Below are 21,357 nucleotides of genomic sequence, written 5' to 3'. Positions count from 1 at the left end.
ATTAAATGTTGTTTTTTTCCTGCGTGGTTTTAAAAACAAATTAACTCTGGTCAAAAGGTGGAAACAACCCTAATGCCCATCAACAGATGAATGGATGAATAAAATGTGTGTGTGTGTGTACACACACACACACACACACACACACATTACTCAGCCTTCAAAAGGTAGTGAAAATCTCATACATGCTACAATATGGATGAATCTTAAAAACATGATAAGTGAAATAAGCCACACACAAGAGGACACATAGCGTACGATTTCACTTAAATGAGGCACCTAGAATAGACAAATTCCTAGGGACAGAAAGTGGAATAGTGGTTGCTAGGGATTGGGAGGGGGGTGGGGAATTATTGCTCAATGGGTACAGGGTTTCTCTCCTGGGTATTGAAAAAAGTCTGCAAATAGTGATGATAATTGCACGACATTTTGAATATAGTTAATGCTACTGAACTACACATTTAAAAATGGTTAAAATGGTAAATTTTATGTAATGTATATTGTCACAATATTAAAAATACGAGAAGAAGAGGCGGAAGAAGAGAGGAGGAAGGAACACAGGCCGGCAGACCTTCCCGCATGTTTCCAACTCACATGTGCACATGGGCATGTGCCAGGCAGAGGCATGTGTATGGCAGGCAAAACCAAAAAACAAATTTACCTACTTTGACCAAACATGTCAGTAGCTCCACTGTTACATAAAAGGAAACCTTGATGTCCTTAAAATTTTACTGAGTTCAGAATAAAACCTCATCCTTCAGATTGAACAAGTAACTTATTAGCTGAAAAAAGGTGAAGGGAAGTTTAGAGTCAGCATTCTAGGGGGTTTTTTTTGCTGCTGGGTCCAAGTCACTGACCTGTAAAACTATCTTGGACCACACACTCCCTCCTTCCTACTTTCTACAAACCCACACTTGCCCAAAGGGGTCCCTGCACAAGTCACAAATCTGTACTTTGCAATTCCCTGTAAGCCATGGCCTCAACTCTGCCTGCATTCCCATTGGCCCAGTTCAGGAAAAGCACTTTCCCTTCCTCCTTCTCTTCCTGCCCCTTCTTCTCCCCTCTCCCTCCTCTTCCTCTTTCCCCTCCTCCTCCTCCCGCTCCCCTTGCCCTCCTCATCCCTCCTCCTCTGTCTCACCGACAGAGTCAGGAATATCATATCTCCACCAGAGTTCCAGGCCCATAGACACTGACTGTGACTTTTAGATTCCTCAGGAAAGTGTCAACCATCAGCTCTTTCTCCAGCAGAAGGGCACATAGGTGTCAAGCCTTCTCCATCAGTGGGCTTGGGGTCGCAGGTGGCTCCTTGCCCACCCTTGGCTTGGTTGGGGCAGACTCACTGCTGGCTAGCCATAACTTCCATAATGACCTCTCAGCGTCTCTGCTCTCTCCAATCTTTTGTATCTTGCCTTTGGGTTTTAGAGCCATCTAAACTCTTCCTTTTTTTTTTTTTCTATCTCTCAGACTTCTTTACAAGTGAATTTCACATAACATAAAATTAATCATTTTAAAGTGTACAAGTCAGTGGCATTTAGTACATTCACACTGTTGCCCAACAGCCACCTATATCGAGACTCAAAACATTTTCATTGCCCCAAAAGAAAATTGGCAGCCATTAAGCCATCACTCTCCATTTCGCCTTCCCCCCCAACTCCTGCTAACCCCCTTAACTGTCTTGGTAACCCCTTTGGAATTTCCACATTTGGGTCTCAGATCTTATTTCTTATCTGTCATATCTGGTGCTTGTTCTGAAGCTCCAGTTTAACTTTCCATTATCCTTAGCCCACTATCTTGACCTAAATACCCTCCCTGCAATTCACAAATGCAGACACATTCACTTCTACGGCTTTGAGGCCCTTTCCTGAACTCTGCAGAAAAGCACTGCTTAAAACTCCACTGACTGTGAGTGTGGATCCTGTCTGGGGAAGATGAGCAAAGGCGTTATCATCCAGGGAGGGCCTGGCTTCTGTTCCTGGCTGTTAGAGCACCCTCTGTGAAACAGGCAATAGGGAGCAGAGGGGTCTCCTGACTTTCTCCGCCTGAGGTGGAGCCAGAGGCTCATGGGAGGGTGACCACCATGTTGCATTAATACTGATGTGCTAATACCAATCTAGTGTGCATAATAAGCTTTGTATTCACACTTTCTTTTAACAGGCTTCCAGGCAATGTCCTGCTGATCTGGGGACCACCCTTTGAGTAACAGGGACTAAACAGCAATAACTGCCAGAATAAAAGTAGGATGAACTGCTTCTTACCTGCTCAGAAGTTATCTTTCCAACCCAATTACCCCTGCCACTCGGCTGAAAAGTGGAGAAGCACTTTTCAAACAAAGAGGATAGGTGGGAGAGGTGGAAGGCAGAGGAAGCATGTGTGGAGGCCTTAAGCAGAAAGACAGCTTTGGTTTATTGAAAGAACTGAAAGAACCTCAGGGTGATTGGGATAGTGAGTGCAGGGAATTGGAGCAAGTGATGGGCAAGCTCCATTCCTGGTTCCAAATTTTCAGGGGCACAAGCCCTGTCCCCTCTGGGAGACCCTCCCCCAGTCTGTGGGGTAGGTGTCCTTTTGATATTCTTTGTCCAGTATTTCCACCATCCCCACACTTATGACAACATCACTGCACTTGCTCCTTCCTTGGTCTCTCAGCATCCATCCCCTGGCCTGTAAGCCCCTGGAGGGCATGGACTATATCTACCTGGGATGAGCAAAACCATTTAATTGTCACTTAAGAAAACTTTCAAGGCATTGGGACCACTGTGGACCTCCCCCATCTCCAGCACCAGCTGGTGCCCACTTGGGAATTCCTCCTGAAGGGCTACATGGCTGAGCCTAGGACAGCTGGTGAGGGCTGATGCCCTCCTCTTCCTACCCCTCAGAGAGGCTGGGCCCAAGGCCCTGCCATTAACTGGAAGCTGAAACACAACTGAGAGGAAACAGAAGCTTGATTTAAAACGGGGTGGGGGGCACAGTGTAACAGGAGATTCTGACGGTCCAGTCTTCTGAGAAACACACAGGGAAGGTACAAAGGCAGCAGGCCTGGAGGAGGTAGAATGCCTGGCAGAAGGGACTGAGCGTGACCCAAGGCCAGAGAGGAAAGAGACTGAATGCAGGGCAACACAGTTGAGGCCCACGGTCTTGGGCAATAAAACATGAGTATTTGCAGTCACACCATTCATTTGATGGAAGGTCCCCAGTTAGGTAAAATGTGCCTGTTAACAATGCCAGTTGGCAGGTTCAGGCCTGATTTGTGGCCTGACTGACCCTTCAGAGGAGATAAGCTATGAGCAGGCACCTTGCCAGAATGGGAGATGCCCCCAAATACCGCTGTGTCACAAGACCCAGACTGAAAGGGTGCCTGGACTTCCTGGGTCATCAGGGGACTCACTGGCTCCCTGGGCTCAGCCTCTGGGTTGGGGGAGACCGGTGCCAATGATAGGCTAGCTGGGCAAAGTGCATAGGGCTGCATACACCAGCATGGGGCCTAAGCCCCACTTTGCCACTGTATCACAGGCTTGGGGACAAAAGGGTCATACCTGGGGCTTCTGTGAAAATCTTGAGTCTCTGAGCACTTGAGGACAGGAGGCAGGGTCCCAGGTGTGGTAGGTCTGGGAAACTCAGCAATCCCATTTCCTCTTGGCCAGACACACACATTCTCAGTTTCCCTTCAGGCCTGTTCAGGACATGTGACTGGGGCCTGGCCAGTGGGCTGGCCCGTTTTAAAATCCCACTCTCTGCCCCAGGCTGTCTTCTTCCCTTTCAGTGTAGATGATGGGTGGGGGCCAAAGCAGGCTGATGGCACCGTCGGCCCCAGTCCCTCTCACAGAATTATCCTCTCCGTCTTCCTCGGCCCTTTGCTGTGGGCCTGCAGCTCCTCTCACTAAAGAGGCAGGACCCATTTCTCTCCCTGGGTCTGGGATGTCATAGATGTGACACCCAGGAAGCTTGAAGAAGCATTTGCCTTACTTTTTGCCCCTCTGCAATTACCTTAAAACCATGGCTGAGCTCGCCTGTTGGAAAATGAGAGGACCCAGTGGCCCTGTCACTCCAGCCCACCCCATGACATGTGCATTAGGCTATCTGAGACCAAAAGAGCTGCCAGTCAAGTCCAGCCTAAATTGCCGACCACAGACGCATGAACTAAAGAAATATTCGTTGGCGTTAGTTTATTTCATTAGTTTGTTTTAATGCAACATCTCGTGGCACTAGGTAAATGAAACAGCAGCAACCCCAAAAGACTGAATGAGGGGGCCACCCACCGCCAACTCCACTGGGTTCCCACGTGACCAAGCAGTAAGCTTTCACTGTGCCGTCACGTTGAGACTCTGGGGTTTGCTTGCTACCTCAGCAGAGCTGGCCCTCTCCGGGCTGAGCCACAAGGAACCAGATCACGGGCCCACTCCCAGACCCTGTGCCTCAGAGGCCCCAGCAGAGGGGAGGTGGTAGACAAAGCCAACTGTAGGAATAGCAACTAGCCTCCAGATCATGGAGGAGAAGAATTGGTGCGTTTTCTGGAAGCCCATGTGCTGGTAGAGGGCGCAGGCCGAGTGCTGCAGCATGGAGGTGATGAGGATGACTTGGCTGTACCCCTGGTCCCGTGCGAACTGGAGGGCAGTCCTGACCAGGGCCTTCGCTATCCCCTGGCCTCGGTGCTCTGGAGCCACACACAGGTGAAGCAGCTGCAACTTCTCCTTCTGCAGGGTGGCAGGCAGAACGCCCATCATGCCCACCACCTGCCCCTCAGCTTCAACCACCCAGAAGCAGGAGCCAGGCTTACCCAAGTAGGTCTTGGTGATGTCAGACATATCTGTGTGCAAAGACATGACTATAAACTTGGTCCAGGGGTATCTGGAGAGGAATCTCAGGGCAGCGAGGAGGATGAGGCTGGCTACAAGGGCCAGGACCCAGGAGCCAGAGAGCAGGAAGAGGGTGAGGGGCACCCCAAGCAAGAGCACCAGGGTTCGGGGCAGCTTCAGGATGTGGCAGAAGGTGGTGGGGATGTGCTCATTCATTCCCTGGGAGAACAAGTCCAGGACCCGTGTGCGGTCGTTCTCCCGGTATTTGCGGATGTGATAAGGAACCATGGAAGACTGCTGAGCCTGAATCTCAAAGTCCATGAGAGAAAGAGAGAGAGCTAAGTGTCCCTGCACACCTTCTGGGCCACCCTGGGGAAGAAAGAGGAAGTCAGATGAGTGTCCCATCTCTGCCACCTCCCAGGAGTGGGGGAGACCCCCGCTCATGGGCATTTCTTTCTGCTTTTGCCCAAAAGGATGTAGGCCACAGCCACTGGGAGAAAGTGTAGGGTCAGAATGATTTGCATAGGATCCTGGCTCCGTCCCTTTCTGGCTGTGTGACCTTAACATATCACCTAACTTCTCTGAACCTGTTTTTTTCATCTGTAGAACCGGATCAAGTAAAAACCTGGCTTCTGGGATTGTTTTGAAGATTTAATAAAGTAACATACAAAGCTCTGATATACAAAATACCCTCCTCTCCACCCTCTTCCCCCTTTTACTGGCTCACTTAGCTTGTTGGCACTTTGGGGCTGCACCATGCAGCAGCCAGACCATGTGCCCCCAGACCTTCGGTCCCTCTCCAGGAACCATACATTGTAGGAATCCTGTGTTCCCAAGTAAAAGTTTCAACAAAGACTCCTTCCCCCTTGATTGCAGATTTTTAGGCTGCTGGGGTTGTGTAAGAGTCAATCACCAAAAATGGGGCAGCCTGGACATCCAGAGGAGAGTCTGGGGCTCCAGGCCTCTCTCCAAACACTGTCCTTTCTACTGGCGTCCTCTCACCTGCTACCACAACGGCCTTGAATGTCCAGAGCAGTCTCGGAGTGGCCTCTGCTCCCAGCCTCTGCCTGGCATCCAGGAGAGACTGCCCAGGGTCTGCTCCACCACCAGGGACCAGGCCCTCCCTGGATGGCCACCTCATTGGCTGGTTCTTGCACCTGAGAGGCTGGACTCTGACCGAGCAGGAAGCGCATTCTCCACTCACTCTTGTGATCATCAGAGACTCAGCCTGGAGTGGGGAAGCGGGGTCTGGAACAGCTCAGGGGGCCTTGCCCTTGCAGATGGCCTTCACTCTTCCTCCCGTGGTGGTTAAGGCCTGGAGTATCTCCCAGCAGGCACCTTGATGTGCTCTGGTGTCCACCCTCAGCCCCTCCACACAGCTCCTAGAAGCCTGGGGTTGCAGGCCTCACCGTGTGCTGTCTTCACGAGCTAGAGTCCAGGCTGAGCACGCAAGGGGCGCTCTCCCTGCCTAGGCGTTACCTGGTCTGAGGAAGACTGACCATGGGCAGTTCCCTGCACTCATCTCACTAGGCTCCATCTGCGCTCGTTCGTTCGTTCATTCATTTATTCATTCACAGTACTATTATGTATGATGCAACTACTAGGTGCCTAGCGTCCTCTTCAGCTATGAGCAACAGTGACACACAGCGATGGGCACCAGTACCACGTGCAGCTGATGTGTGTCCGATCGTTAGAGCCTGTGCCATCACAGCTGTTAAATAGTTTGCGCTGAGGTGAACTAAAGCAGGGAAAAACAGAAAATCCCTTCTCCGTGGAACGGATATGCTGTCGAGGGGGCTGCTTCCCTCCCCAAACTGAGTTTGCTCCTCTCCCCACGTGCCCTCACCCTGCGGCCCAGCTAAGCCCCTCCCTCTATATTCTCACCGCTTACTGAAGCCGAGACCACAGATCTATCTACTCAAGCATTTGTCGGTAGTGTCATCAAATGCTGATCCGGCCACGCGCCGTGGGGGCCGTTGGGCTACGGCACAGCGCCCGGCAGACCCTGGTTTCCCGTCCTCGAAGCTCCTCGCGAGATTCGCGAGATTCGCGAGATTCCGGGGATTGCGCGGCGCCGACGCGCGCGGGGCAGAGAGGTGCGGGCCGCAAGAGAGGATTAATAGGGGTTCCCGAGGAAGGACCCTTAGGTCGAGACCGGAGGGAGAGGTAGGCCTGAGCAGGGCTGAGTGAAGGAGAGCGTTTTGGGCTGAGGGAACAAAGGCGTGAAGACCCTGAGGCAGAACAAAGGCAAGGTTTCCAGGGAAAGGTGGCCAGCATGGCCACGGAGAGAGGGAGGGAGCGGTGAGGGTGGCAGGGGCCCGTGCGTGTGAGGTCTGTGCCCCAGTTGTGGAGTTTGGACTCTACTCCGAAAGCGACGGGAGGCCATTGGTCAGCTAAAAGCTGGGGAGTAACCTAGGCAGGCGCGTGCACGTGTTGCTGTGGCTACAGGTGGAGAGTGAATGGGAAGCGACAGTGGAAGCGCGCAATCCCCGCCCCCCACGGGCTAGTGCGGCACCGCAGCTGATAAAGGAGCCTCGGGGTAGAGATATGCAAGATGCAAGCAAGAGCTTCTGACCAAGGAGGGCTAGTGGGAACAAAAATAGAGCCCTGCTCCACTCACCAAGCCGTCAACCCCCCCCCCCCCCCCCCCCCCCGCAGAGCTGAGTCTGGCCAAAGGAGAAGGTACCTATTTCCTACTTGCTCAAAGACATGACTCCCACTGAACTGTGCATCCAACGGGCAGCATCTGTATGAAAGGGGTGACTTGTTCTGTGTTCACCAGGAAGCCACGTGGGCTAGCAGAGGCCCTACAAGAGTAAGTGGTGACTTGGACCAGAGTGAGGCGATGGTGAGAACCAGCCCACATGTAGGTGCATCTGGGGACAGGAACGGCAGGAGTTTGTAATGATCCAGATGGGAATGAGGATGAGGAAGGGGTCAGAGATGATAGTCACATTTCTGGCAAGAGCCTCTAGAGGATGCTGGAGAGAGAGGCTTGGAGAGAAAGATCATAACTGGGGCTGGTGTTACCATCCTGAGGCCTTCTGATCAGAAACCAAAGACGGGCAGGCTGGGATCCAGGCCCAGTGGATGGAGACTGCTGACGGTTCTGGGTCTTTGGTAGAAGGGTAGAGTTTAACGTGAAATCTGAGTGGTGAGCCATGCGTATTTGCTACATTTGTTTCATACATTTAATGTTTAAACATTTCAATGTTAAGTAACATTTGAACTAAGAATCAAAACGGGGGACAGAGAGCTCCAAAGTACAGTTGAGTTTTCCTACCAAGTCTGCTATTAACCAGTCAAAAACCTCATAGACAAGCTGAAGGGTCAAAGGTCTGTGGTCTGTCCCCACATTCTCTTTCTCTGTATTCTCTCTGGTTCTCTGTAGCATCCTCAAAACCCAGTGACCTTGGTTTACATCCAGGCTTTTCATCCTCACAGCCATGAACAATGATCATGAGGATTTATTGACATGGAAAAAAAAAAAAAAGTCAAAATGTAACTCCAAGAAATAAAGGATTATAAAGCCGTAGGTTTTAACTCATTTTGGTGAAAATGTAACCTGAAAATAATGTACAGACACAAGCATGCAGAGAGAAAAGTCTGAGTGATCATACCAGATGCTGGCAGCATCTGTCTCTGGATGGAGGGCCTGTGGCTCATTCTCTGTGTAAAAGATGAAGCCTGGAGTGGGCTGAGGCTCCAGGCTCTTGCTTTCAGATGATGAAACAGAGGCTTGGGAATTTACCTGGCTCTGCCTCAGCCGGATCTGAGAGCCTAGAGGGACCTATCTAAGATCATGAACTCCTAAAGGTAAGGCAGAGGTGCTTATTCTATTAGTTCATGTTTTAATTAACTTTTAGTGTATATAATTCTGTGGCATTTTGTACACACACTGTGTCGTACGGCCACCACTTCTGACTCCAAAGCCTTTTCACATCCCAAAAGGAATTCCCTTGCCCCTGTGCAGTCACTCTCTCCACCTGTTCTCTCCAGACCCTAGCAACAACTAACCTGCTTTCTAGATGTTTCATTGAAATGAAATCATGTGATATGTGAACTTCTGTGTTCAGCTTCTTTTACTTTATGTCTTCAAGGTTCACCCATGGTGTAGCACGTATCAGTACATCATTGCTTTTCTATGGCTGAATAATATTCCATGGGAGGGATAGACCACATTTGTTTATCCATTCATCCAGTGATGGACATTTGGGTTGTTTCCACCTTTTGGCTGTGGTGTATAGTGCTGTTAGGAACGTTTGGGTACAAGTTTTTGTTTGAGCACCTGTTTTCAGTTCTATTGGTTGTATACCCAGTAGTGGCATTTCTGGGTCATATGGTAATTTTATGTTTAACATTTTGAGGAACTGCCAACATGTTGTCCAAAGTGGCTGCACTGTTTTACTTTTCAACTAGTAGTGAGCCCTATTTTATTTTACTACTTGCCTCAGCAATACTGCCTGGTACATAAAGGGAAGAGATTGTTGTTATTCACTGAGAAACCAGATGCCTGACACTGTGACGAAGCTATTTTCCTATGCTTTGCTATTTGATATTCATGACAACCAAGGACAAAGGTTGGTATTAATGTTCCCATTTTACAAATGGGAAACCAAGACCAGAAAAGCTGAGAGATGTCCTACCCAAGACCTCACAGAGTCACTGTTATTCCAAGAGTTGTGGATTGGAGAAGAACATGTCACTAAAACCCCACACTTACATCTATGACACACATTCCCTACTACACCAGCGCAGCCCAGAAATGGGCCAGTGAGATGGATGATGGTAAATGAGTGGCATTACATTTTGGAAGTCTCAGGGAGAAGAGAAAATCAATTCAATTACATTTTAATTGAGTTGGCAGAATCTCCTCTAACCTCTCGTCGGGGCTCCCAGTAACCCAACATCAGGCCAATGCCCTGAACTTTTACTGAGAACTCATCACTTAAAGGAGACGAGTGAAAGAAAATAGTAGCAAATCATTTCAAGGGGAAAGAAGTAGGTAAGAGCATCCTTGGTAAGATGCTCAGAAATCCTAGGTCAGTGATTCCAGCTCTACAGAAATGTTCTGTAACCTTTCAATTCTCTGAGAAAGTGAGGTCTCAGGCCCCAACACTCAAATTAGGGTAACTCCAGCAAATTTTATGCAGATTGATGAAAGGGACTAACTCTGAAGGAGTGGGTGGGTAGAGGGGGATGAGAGATGGTGTGGGAGCCAGGTATGTTATTGCCCAGAGGCCTGAAGCAAGGTGGGAGGGTGAGGTGACAGGAGCCTGACCCAGGAGTTGAAAGGTTCAGAGACAAAGCCAGTGCACCTGACCTTACAGGGAGGGGTCAGGTTAATAAATACCCTGGCCTCATTCTCTTCCCCTCTCCAATCTCAGCCTGGCCTCCCAGTGGCCAAACCCAAGCAGAAGCCAAGAGACCTCTTGCTGACATACAGGTCAGCCACCTGGAACACAGAGAAGAGGGGGTAAAGGTGAAGAGAGATCTGGAGGGGAACATGGGAGATCAGCGGCACAAAGGACTGTGAAAGCATCAATGACAGGCAAATTCGATGACTACAAACTGCTTATTCTAAGACTGGCCAAACTAGGTTATGCTTTCCTCATTATTGTGATGTGACTGCAGAGTGGCTGCCTTCAGCAAAGCCAAGAGCAGGGAAGTGGCTGCAACGGGGGGTGCAGAATGGCATCTTTCTGCTCTGAAGCCTTTAATGAGTTCAACTCCTCATCCCCAATAATTCCACTGTAGAGAAGCTATGTTAAAGAGAACCATGTACAAATGTTTATTTGCAAGTGAAGTGAAACATTGAAAGCAACGTAAGTGCATAAAAATAGAGGAAGTATGTATGTGATGTATTTCACATCAATAAAAAGAATGTGAGCACGATGGCAAGGAAGGGACAGTGGACTGAGGTGTTAGGATCTGGGGTCACATAGATTGGAGTTTTAATCCCAGGCAGGGGAAGAGAGGTCTTTGCAATGGAGATGTCTGGGGCAGCACCACCTTAACCGAGGGACCAATCTTTGTATCACCAATAATAGGGCCAACTGACATTGCCTCCTGATGATATGCAATGGCAAGGACACAAAATCTAAAATATTTAAGTTGACTTAAATCATGAACAAATCCAAACTGTGTGGAAAAAGACATCTAGGGTAGGTACTCTTCAAAAAATGTCAACATCATTCTTAACAAGATTGTTGTAGATTAGAGACTGAGATGACAGATAAACACTATAGGCTGAAGAAACATGTCTGCAACTCACTTTCAAATCTTGCAGCAAAAGTGTGTGTGTGTACACAAACCTGAGCTCAGGAGAGCACTAGCAAGCAAATGTAGCAAAATGTTAACAACAAATAGTGAATTCACATGAAAGATACATGGACTTTCACTGTATTATTGTCAGTTGTTCTGTAGGTTAGAAATGGAGTTCAGAGACTAAATCTGTTTTCTTGCTGGTAAAAAATCTCTTGGGATTGTAGTAAGGACTAAATGAGGTAGTGCATATACAATGCTAAGCACAGTGCACACGAGAAATGTTAGCTATGTACATATGTACTTTATTATTTATGATCATGATAGAAATCACTAAGTACTTCTACCTCCCTGCTTTCCAGCATGGGGCAAGATCACACTTCTCTGTTCCTTGTGAGGTTGGCAGGGCCATGTAACTGGCTTTGGAGAATGAAACATGAGATAAGCAAACTGGGTTCCTGAGTCACTATCCTGACTGTTTACAGATTCACACAATCTGGCTATGTAGACTGAACAAGACACAAATTTTTGTCGTGTGAAGCCAATGAGCTTTAGGGACTGTAATCAAAGACTAACCTAACCCAGATATCCACAAAGCAAGGCCCTCAGGTCAAATCCTGTCCACCACTTGTTTTTGCCCATAAAGTTTCACTGAAACACAGCTGTACTCATCATTTATGGTCTGTGGATACCTTTGCACTATGATAGCAAGAGTTGAGTGGATACAGTGGAGACTTTATGGACTGCAAAGCCGAAAATATTTACTATCTGGCCCTTCACAGAAAAGTTTGCTCACCCCTGACCAAGCCTGTCTTGACTGCTACGATCAAAATATAAAGTGAAAAAAGAAAACCCAAAGCATTTATAAAACATGGCTTTATACTAGCTCTATGACCTTGAGCAAGTTACTTATCTATAATCTTTTAGTTTCCTGGGTGTAAAATGGTGGTAATATTAAGTGTTTACTTTATAATATTATGATGACTAAATTCTTGTATGTAAAATACTTGGAACCGGGAGGCTTGGAAGGGAAATACTAGATTAGCCAGAAGTAAGGGCAGGAATATGAGCTGATGAATATAAAATCACTAAGGCAAGAACCTAGTAAAAATCCAGTTATTCCACTTAAATAAAAATAAACGTGAATAGATACAGAAGACTAGACAGCAACAACAAATAATAGCAACAGTGGTTATCTTTCAAGATATTAAGAGAGAGGACTAGGAATGGTTTGTTATACCATTCTGTGTTTTAAAATTTTCCATAATTGAACACGTCTTATTTTTTTTAATTAAAAAAATTTTTTTAACATTTATTTTTGAGAGAGAGACAGAGCATGAGCAGGGGAGGGGCAGAGAGAGAGGGAGACACAGAATCTGAAGCAGGCTCCAGGCTCGGAGCTGTCAGCAGTCAGCACAGAACCTGACGTGGGGCTTGAACCCACGAACCGCAAGATCGTGACCTGAGCCAAAGTCAGACACTTAACCAACTGAGCCAACCAGGTGCCCCTGTTTTTTTCTTTTAATTTTGTAATGTTTATTTATTTTTAAGAGAGAGAGAGGCAGAGTGCAAGTGGCGGAGGGGCAGAGACAGAGGGGTAGACAGAATTGGAAGCAGGCTCCAGGTCCTGAACTGTCAGCATACAGCTAGATGTGGGGCCCAAACCCACGAACTGCGAGATCATGACTTTAGCCGAAGTCAGACACTTAACCGACTGAGCCACTCAGGTTCCCTGAACATACACATTTTATAATCAAGAAAGAAAAATCAATGTTTTCTTATGAAAAATCTTAATATTTCTGTCATTTTACAAAACATCTTTTGTTGACATTCTACAAATGATACCATCCAACAATGTTCCAATACTTTCTTCTTGTGAAGACAGTTTATATATCTGTGAAAATAAAAGATGAATTATGATATGCTAATATATTCATGCACTACTAGTTTCTATTATACAAACATATATAAGTGAAATTATTTATCATTCAACTACTGGGATAATGACATGAAATCACAAATCACGAATGTGATTAAAATATGTAAAGTAGATGACAATTCATCATTTATGTCAAAAGTTCCCTTTAAATTAGTTATGGTAATAACCCTCTACGCATAGAAACGGAATCTGTACCAATTTTTTTTTGAATCTGTACCAATTTTTAAAGCATACGTCAAGATATTAAAGATCAAGCTTACACAGTATATTTGAAATGTAAAATAAATATAAAATGTATTCTGCACTTTTTTTTTTTTTCTTCAGAGAGACAGCACGAGCGACAAGCAGGGGAGTGGGAGAGAGAATCCCAAGCAGGCTCCATGCCCAGCACAGAACCCAATGCAGGGCTTGATCCCATGACCCTGGGATCATGACCTGAGCTGAAATCAAAAGTAGGGCACTCAACCAACTGAGCCACTAACGTGCCTCTGAAGTTATTTATTCTTTTTTTTTTTTTTTTTTTAATGTTTGTTTATTTTTGAGAGAGACAGAGCAGAGTAGGGGCAGGGAGAAAGAGGGAGACACAGAATCCAAGGCAGGTTCCAGGCTCTGAACTGTCAGCACAGACCCTGACACAGGACTCAAACTCGGGAACCAGGAGAACATGACCTGAGCCGAAGTCAGAAGCTGAATTGACTGAGCCACCTAGGCATCCCTGAAGTTATTTATTCTTAATTAAAGAATGCTTTTATCAACTAAATTTCTAACTAAATTTTACATAAACCAGCATCTTTTTTTTTTTTAATGTTTATTTATTTTTGAGACAGAGAGAGACAGAGCATGAACGGGGGAGGGACAGAGAGAGAGGGAGACACAGAATCCAAAGCAGGCTCCAGGCTCTGAGCTGTCAGCACAGAGCCTGATGCGGGGCTCGAACTCAACGAACTGCGAGATCATGACCTGAGCTGAAGTCAGATACTCAACCGACTGACTTCGGTCGCCACCCAGGCGCCCCTATAATCCAGCATCTTCTAATTCTTTGCATCTGTAACTATGTTTCAAGTAATTTTTAATTACATTAACCTTTCTTAAAGAAAAACAAAAACCAGAAGGATCAGTGATCAACAAGCAAACAACATCAGTATTATTCTTCATCTATTACACTTTGTAAAAATACAGATTTACAAACCTTTTTGACTTCTGTAATATTTGTTATGTCAGGTAGATTTTTCAGAGAAACTTGATGACCTTCTACCTGAGATATTAAGTCTTCTTGATTTATTTGTTTTTCTCCCTCTTCAATGTAAACAATTAGAATTGAAGTGTCATTTGCTGAGATACCAAATTTTTTCAGAGCTTCTGAAATCTAAGGAAAAGAACAACAACAAACAATAACCAGTAGCTTCTGTGTCTGAAACATCCCCCCATGGGCCTCCTTTTTCCTTGGTCAGGTTCTTATTTTTCATATCCTAATGATTCTACCTACAGTGTTTCTCTTCAACAACCCTTCTTGACACCCACCACATCTGCCTCTAGAGTGCTCTCTGCTCAAAACTGCACCTTATTCCTGCGCAATCAAGCCTACTTCTTGGCGTTTCTTAACATCAACACTCCCTCCCTCTGGCCCCAAGTGACCCTCTAGCCACGCACACCCACCTTCTACCCAGACTGGACCATATGGGTGTCCACCATTTCATACATTTTTTCCTATGCTCAAACTTTGTCCTCAGCCTGGAGTGTCCTCATCCCTCAAGGTCCAACACTAATGTCACTAATGTCATCCTTTCTCCTTACAGGAGTTGCTTCTTTGCTGTTTCCATTGGTTTGAAGTATTATTCCCATTACGTCACTTATCTTAGTGCATTTGGATTTCTGTCTTGTTTACCTGCCTTCCTCAGGAACATATTTCTCCTGCCCTAGAACTGTAACTGTAAGAGGGACAAGCCCAGCAGATGTTTACCGAAGTGAAGTTTCTCAAATTATTTCAAATGATGTCAAAGAAATTATAATTATCTGGTAATTTTTTCTCCAGGTACTAAGGAATTCTATTATCATGCATTCTATAAACTTTATAAAATTTCAAACATTATTTTAAACCATGCTACGGGTTTCCTAATTGTCCTTTGGATGATGTTAGTACCTGGTTGTGTTCTTAATAGTAGTAGTAATACTAAAACTTCATCAGCAAAATTTAAGTTATTTTTTTCATGTGCCACAGGTAGAATATCTTTAGCTCAATAACTTTGATTACTACCAGTATTTCAAACCACAAACTCTTCCTGAGCCCTGGGTATATGAGTGAGCCTGTGTTAAAGGCTGTTCCAAGTACCAGGCAGGCTTCTGGTATATGGAAAAGACATGGATTCTATCCTTAAGCAGTTATAGGGAGAGTAAAAGATGTGCATGGTAACACACAAATATCCATGCTTAATGTTTTGCCATTTAAATTTATATATCATTTAGAGGGATCTTCCTGACCCTATATGGTAAGAAGGACAGATAAAACTATCCTCATCTAATGTAGCTAAATTTTTCTTTACTCCTATGTGAAGTGACTCCAAAGCTTATTTGTCTAGGAAGAGGCAGTGCTAAACCTCAATCTTTCCAGAACACTCTTCACTATTACAGCCCAACACTGGGGAACACACATTAGCACAACACAATCAACATAAATAAAGTAAAATCCATATTAATTACATTGTTATTTGGGGAAAGGTTGAAAATAATTTCAGTTGATAGAGTTTTTGTCTTCATTTTTCCCAGTCTGTAGAGATGAACTGCTTTGTTTGAGGCCACAAGTATCTGAAATGGATCAACAATCTACCAAAGAGAACATAAAGAATCACACACGGAGAATCTGGAGCACTTGGGAGACACATGCCTTCTCTCTTGGTAACTCCAATGTCAGGCTGTTTGACTTCATCACAGTTTCTATGGACTATATTTTCAAAATTGCTGGGTGTTCAGTAAATCATAGAATGTTAAAGCTGCAAGGAACTTAAATAGTCAAAATTTAAAAAAGAACATTGGGGGGCACCTGGGTAGCTCAGTCAGTTATGCGTCCAACTTCAGCTCAGGTCATGATCTCGTGGTTTGTGAGGTCAAGCTCCGCATTGGGCTCTGTGCTGACAGCTCAGAGCCTGGAGCCTGCTTCAAATTCTGTGTCTCCCCCTCTCTCTACCCCTCCCATACTCATGCTCTGTCTCTCTCAATAATAAATAAATATTTTTAAAAAAATTTTTTAAAGAACATCGAGCACTAATATGGGGAAAGGCCACAGTCTAAACATTTTACCTGTATTATTTTAATTCTTAAAACCACCCTATGAAATCAGTATTATTATTCACACACAGTAGATGAGGAAGCCAAAGCAAAGAATGTTTGGGTTTGAATCCCAGCTGTCACTTCCTACTGAGGGACCTTGGGCAGATCCCTTAGTTTTATCTGTTGGATGCAGATAATCATAGTAGTTACTTCATAGGGTTGTTGTGAAGATTAAGTGAGTTAGTATACGGAAAGCACTTAGAACAATGGCAGGAACAGAGCAAGCATGGTACAAAGGTTGCCTACCACTTGCTCAAAGTCATAATAAGTGCCAGAGCTGAGATTAAGTCCTAGTAACATGGTTCCACAGTGTGTGCTCTTAACCACTACGGATGCCTCCTGTGCAGAGATTTTTCTAGTTCAGATGAGTAAATGAAGCTCCAGGCATTTGCCATTACATCAGAGTCAGAATACAACCTTTCATATCTCCTGGGAAGGGCCTAGCACTTTGGCTTCTATTCACTATTAAATTCAAGGTTGGCTCAATCTGACTCCACAGTTTAGACAAGAACTATTTATCCAAAGATGACAATTTTAGGCTAACCTGTAACATCAAAAAAAAATTAACATATTATTGGAGTGCCTGAGTGGTTCAGTTGGTTTGGCATCTGACTTCGGCTCAGGTCATGATCTCTTGGTTTGTGGGTTCGAGCCCCATAGTAGGCTCTGTGCTGACAGCTCGTAGCCTGGATCCTGCTTCAGATTCTGTGTCTCCCTCTTTCTCTGCCCCTCCCCCACTCATGCTCTGTCTCTCGGTCTCTCAAAAATAAGCATAAAAAATTTTTTTTTAATTAACGTATTCTTAAATGCCCCTTTATAGCTCATTTGTTCTTACTTGTACTTACCACCTTAGGGTTTATTAATGCACCATCAATAGCACCTTCCATGGCCTTTTTTCTCAAGTCTCCAGCATTTTTTACATCTTTAAACAACAGAAGGGTCACCCTGCATTCGGGAAATAGGTCCAGCTGATGCGTTAACTGCATTTCACAGACAAGCACGATTCTAAAAGACCAAAAGACTTCATCTGTTTAAAAGCTAATGGTATAATTCAACTAATAAACATCCTCAGTAACAAATATAACAAGAAGACAGAACTGTTACACTAGAAGAATCCATCCCAAAAGCACATTTGGCATCCCCATGAGATGTCTACCAACCCTGCTGAGTTGTTCCTAGCTTCCTTTACTGAAAGACCAAGGTTGCTGCCTGCTTCTCTGGTTGTGCAGGCAGGCAGGCTTTGATGCATGGCTGAGGGGCAGCTTCTCTAACGGACAAGTAGGAGCAGAATGTCAGGAATTCTTTAGGCCACGGATTACTTATGGTGTTAACGAAACCTCACTCCAACTTAGCCTTTTTAGCTTTCTGATCTTCCCATTTTATGTATATTTTAGCAGAACCTAGACACAAATATTAAGAAAATTTTATTGAAGTACAACACTTGAATCAAAGATACTCATTTCACACATGACATTTAAGTAGAGAGGGGGTACAATTATTTTTAATGTTTTATTTATTTTTGAGAGAGAGCGTGAGCATAAGTGGGGGAGGGGCAGAGAGAGAGGGAGTCACAATCTGAAGTGGGCTCCAGGCTCAGATCGGTCAGCTTACAGTCTGATGTGGGGCTCAAACCCTCGAACCATGAGATCATGACCTGAGGCAAAGTTGGATGCTTAACCAACTGAGCCACCCAGGTGCCCCAGGAGGGGGTACAATTATTAAAAAATCAATACAGGCCTTTTCTTAGACATAAGTTTAATAAGGAAAGGACAAAGACATAAAAGAAACATAAAGGACAACTTGACTAACTAGAAAGACAACCATATTCTTGAACTGAAAATCTAAGTATTGCAAAAATGTGATCTTTAAAACAATTTCAAAGTGTTAGTAAGTTATTTGGGGGTGGCAATTTGGTAAGTTCATGTTATCCTTTTACTTGGTAGTTTCCATTTCTAGGACTCTTTTCAAGGAATAATTAAAAACCTGAAAATTTACATAATAAGATGCTCCTCTCATCATCCTAATAGCAAAAAATTGAAAACAAACTAGCAAATAACAGATTTGTTGCAACTAAACAAGCATTAAAAACTGTCATCTTGGAGACCAGTTAATTTGTGTGAAATAGCAATAAATAACATTAAGTAAAAACATCTGATTGAAAAACAAAACACAGGAGCACCTGAGTGGCTCAGTCAGTTAAACATCTGACTTCAGTTCAGGTCATGATCTTACAGTTCCTAAGTTCAAGCCCCACATCAGGCTCCTGCCTGGCAGTATGGAGCCTGCTTGGGATTCTCTCTCTCCCTCTCTCTCTGCCTCTCCCCCACCGGCATGCATACTCTATCTCAAAATAAATTGTAAAAAATACATAAAAAAAGACAAAACATAAAATGTGGCATAAACTGTGGGCTTTTCAAAAAGGAGCATAAAAAATATTGAAAGGAAGATACACCAAAAAGTTATCTCAGACTTGGTGGAATTACATCTGACTTTTTGTTAGGATAAAAAATATATGTGTGAATAATATCCTGGCACACAGCAGTTCAATCTTTATTGTCATAGTAACATCCAATGGGGAAAAAAATGATACAGAAAAATATAATGAATACATTCCCAATTACACAAAAAGATGCACACAGAAAACAAAAAGATGAAACACACCAAAATATGGCCATCTTGGGTGGCAGGATTATTGGTAACGTTTATCATCTTCTATAAAAAAAAAAAAATTGCACTGAATTTTCTACAGTAAGCACACAAAATAAGAGTACGGATAATCAGCAAGGAAAAAAACTTTCCATTATGTTTTTATACTAGGGGAAAAAAGGTCTCCTTGATGAGGTTTTGGGGTGATAGTGGGGTTCACAGCTGATGGTCAATAAAGAATTCATGAAGATGTCTTTGGTACAAAAGTGATTTTATTAAAGCATGGGAACAGGAATCCAGGGCAGAAACAGCTGCACAGGGGTTGTGCAGAGTGGCTTGTTACATACTATGAGTTTAGGGGAGGTAAAGTTAGAAGGGAAGTTTCCAGAGACTTTCTTATGCTAAAGACTCACAGATTACGGGAGGCCTAGCTATTGTCAAACTAAGTTGTTGTTGTTGTTGTTGTTTTTCCCCTCTAGCAAATCATTAACATTAAGACAGCAGGGAGTTCCGGGACTTTAGGCTATTGATGGGATTACGTTTCTTTTGTAAACTGGTAGAGACTCATCAATTTAACCATTTGTTTTCTGTCCTTTCCTTTGTTCTTGGGTAGACAGGGGTGTCCATAGAATGTCACACAGATCCCACTGGGGTGGGGGTGTGCTAGTTTATATTTTGCCCTCATCCCGCCTTACGGTCTCTCATCAGCCTAGCAAAAGTCAAAACATAATTCCCTCACTTGGGCCAGAAACTTAGAATCATCGTTGCTCTCAATCACAGCAAATCCAGTCATACTCCTAGCTCCCATAGTTACTCTCTAGTCTTGACGACTTTACCTCTTAAGTACCATTTTGACCCGTCCACTTCTCCCCAATACCCACTGCCCCCAGCCCAGGCCGCATGTCTCAACTACAGCTGTGGCCTCCTAGGGGTGGTGGCCTCGCAGTTCCAGCCCTCCTTCCATCCAACTTCCACCTGGCAGTAAGAGCGATCCTTTCAAAACGTAAACCATATCTCGTCCTTCCGCCGCTCTTGTGGTAAAGCTCCCACTTAATGGCAGGGAGTTTCAAACCCTCCAGTCGCAGCCCTCTCCCCTGGTGCTGCTGCCAGCGCACCTGTCTCCGGACCGCGGTCTTTCCGCTACAGCCCAGTGGCCTCCCCAGTTTCAAATGCCCAGGCTCGCTCCCCAACTCTGCCCCTCCGACAGGTACAGCCCCTGACTTCTTCCTTCCTCCCTTCAACTCCGTTTAAAAAGTCCATTTACCAGGGTCCCAGGCCCTCTTACACGTGCTCCTCAGCCCTTTTCATCGGTTTGATGAATCCTCATTCAGCTGTGTAGCACTCCGAGAGCATGAGCTTGTCACTGCCGTACTGAGCCCCCGGGGCTGGCCCTCCGCCCGCCCTGCCAGAGAGGACTCACCTGCGCACTCTCGGTCCTCCGGGAAGGCCTTCCCCTCGGAAACAAACCCCTCACTTTCCGGAAGCTGGGCCGCAACCGCGCAAGTCCCTCCCGAGAAGCTCCTTCCTCAGCTTGAGAGACGCCGGCGGACGCAAATGGGAGCCAGGGCCCCATCTGTCACTTCCGGCTATGGGGACGGTAAGGATCCGGGGACCGGATGCTGAGGTTTCAGGGCGCGACTCAGCCTTTCTCCAACGCGTTTTGGGCGTTGGAGGAGACATCGGTTTCTTCTTGTGCAAAGAACAGTGTTGGCCAGGATGAACTCCACATTCATCTCAGCTACATTTCTTTTCGGGGACGGACGGAACTTGATTCCTTCTTGCAACGGTGCGGTCATTTAGGAAAGCTCTGGAGTGGACCGCGATTTGCTTCGGGTACTTAAGAGGTGACAGTACGTTGATGAAATCAACCTCTTCCTGCTTCTAGCAGGCTCAGAAATTTGTCATCTCTAAGTGTATCAGCCTCCAAGAAAGGAGGTAATCCCCTAAACAGGCTGCAGATAATTATTTCCCATGTTTTTTGTGGTTCCGGTTCATCTTGGTCCATACTTTTCTTTACACAGGAAAACAGGTAAATTTACACAAGTAAATAACAAATATACCGGTCGGGTGGATATGTGCTATGGAGAAAAAATAAAGGAAAGGGAGGAATGCCTGGCCGAGGGTATTGCTATTTCAAATAGGATGGTTAAGAGCTCACCAGAAAGGGCCCTTTGAACAGTAACTGGAGGAGGTCTGTGTAACTGGGAGAACAGCATTCCAGGCAATAAAGAGAGTTCAAAGGCTCTGAGACACATATGGCCTTCCCCCATTTAAGGGATAGTAAAGAGAAGCATGGGCTTGAACACAATGGGAATATATAGGTGTAAAAGATATTAAAAATTTTTTTAATGTTTATTTTTGAGAGAGAGCATGAGCTGGGGGGTGGCGTGGGGCAGA

At 45.3% G+C, this 21,357-nt stretch overlaps 2 protein-coding genes across 5 annotated transcripts; both read right to left on the bottom strand.

Annotated features, from left to right (window-relative positions):
• Positions 1–4,142: 4,142 nt before the first annotated feature.
• NAT8 (N-acetyltransferase 8 (putative)) lies at positions 4,143–6,789 on the bottom strand. Its single transcript, XM_025932797.2, has 2 exons — positions 5,790–6,789; positions 4,143–5,156 (listed from the first exon to the last, which is right to left on the bottom strand). Exon 2 carries the CDS (start codon positions 5,106–5,108, stop codon positions 4,380–4,382), a length of 729 nt encoding a protein of 242 aa, XP_025788582.2. The 5' UTR covers positions 5,109–5,156; positions 5,790–6,789; the 3' UTR covers positions 4,143–4,379.
• A 1,144-nt stretch (positions 6,790–7,933) lies between these two features.
• On the bottom strand, positions 7,934–20,538 carry TPRKB (TP53RK binding protein). 4 transcript variants are annotated; one of them, XM_086700831.1, is made up of 5 exons: positions 20,381–20,538; positions 17,160–17,319; positions 15,688–15,810; positions 14,180–14,356; positions 7,934–8,224 (listed from the first exon to the last, which is right to left on the bottom strand). In XM_086700831.1, exons 2-5 carry the CDS (start codon positions 17,298–17,300, stop codon positions 8,099–8,101), a joined length of 567 nt encoding a protein of 188 aa, XP_086556957.1. In that variant the 5' UTR covers positions 17,301–17,319; positions 20,381–20,538; the 3' UTR covers positions 7,934–8,098. The 4 variants fall into 4 exon arrangements, with proteins under 4 accessions (XP_086556957.1, XP_086556958.1, XP_086556956.1 ...); XM_086700832.1 differs by lacking the exon at positions 20,381–20,538 and adding an exon at positions 20,225–20,374; XM_086700830.1 differs by lacking the exon at positions 20,381–20,538 and adding an exon at positions 20,248–20,374 and having other exon boundaries at positions 17,160–17,335.
• Between the last annotated feature and the right edge of the window lie 819 nt (positions 20,539–21,357).

Source organism: Puma concolor, chromosome A3 (genome assembly GCF_028749965.1).
Source record: "Puma concolor isolate L17-30 chromosome A3, mPumCon1.1.hap2, whole genome shotgun sequence".
NCBI classification, from domain to species: Eukaryota; Metazoa; Chordata; class Mammalia; order Carnivora; family Felidae; genus Puma; species Puma concolor.
The sequence above is the reverse complement of the archived record's forward strand: the minus strand, read 5'-3'. Positions and strand labels throughout refer to the sequence as shown.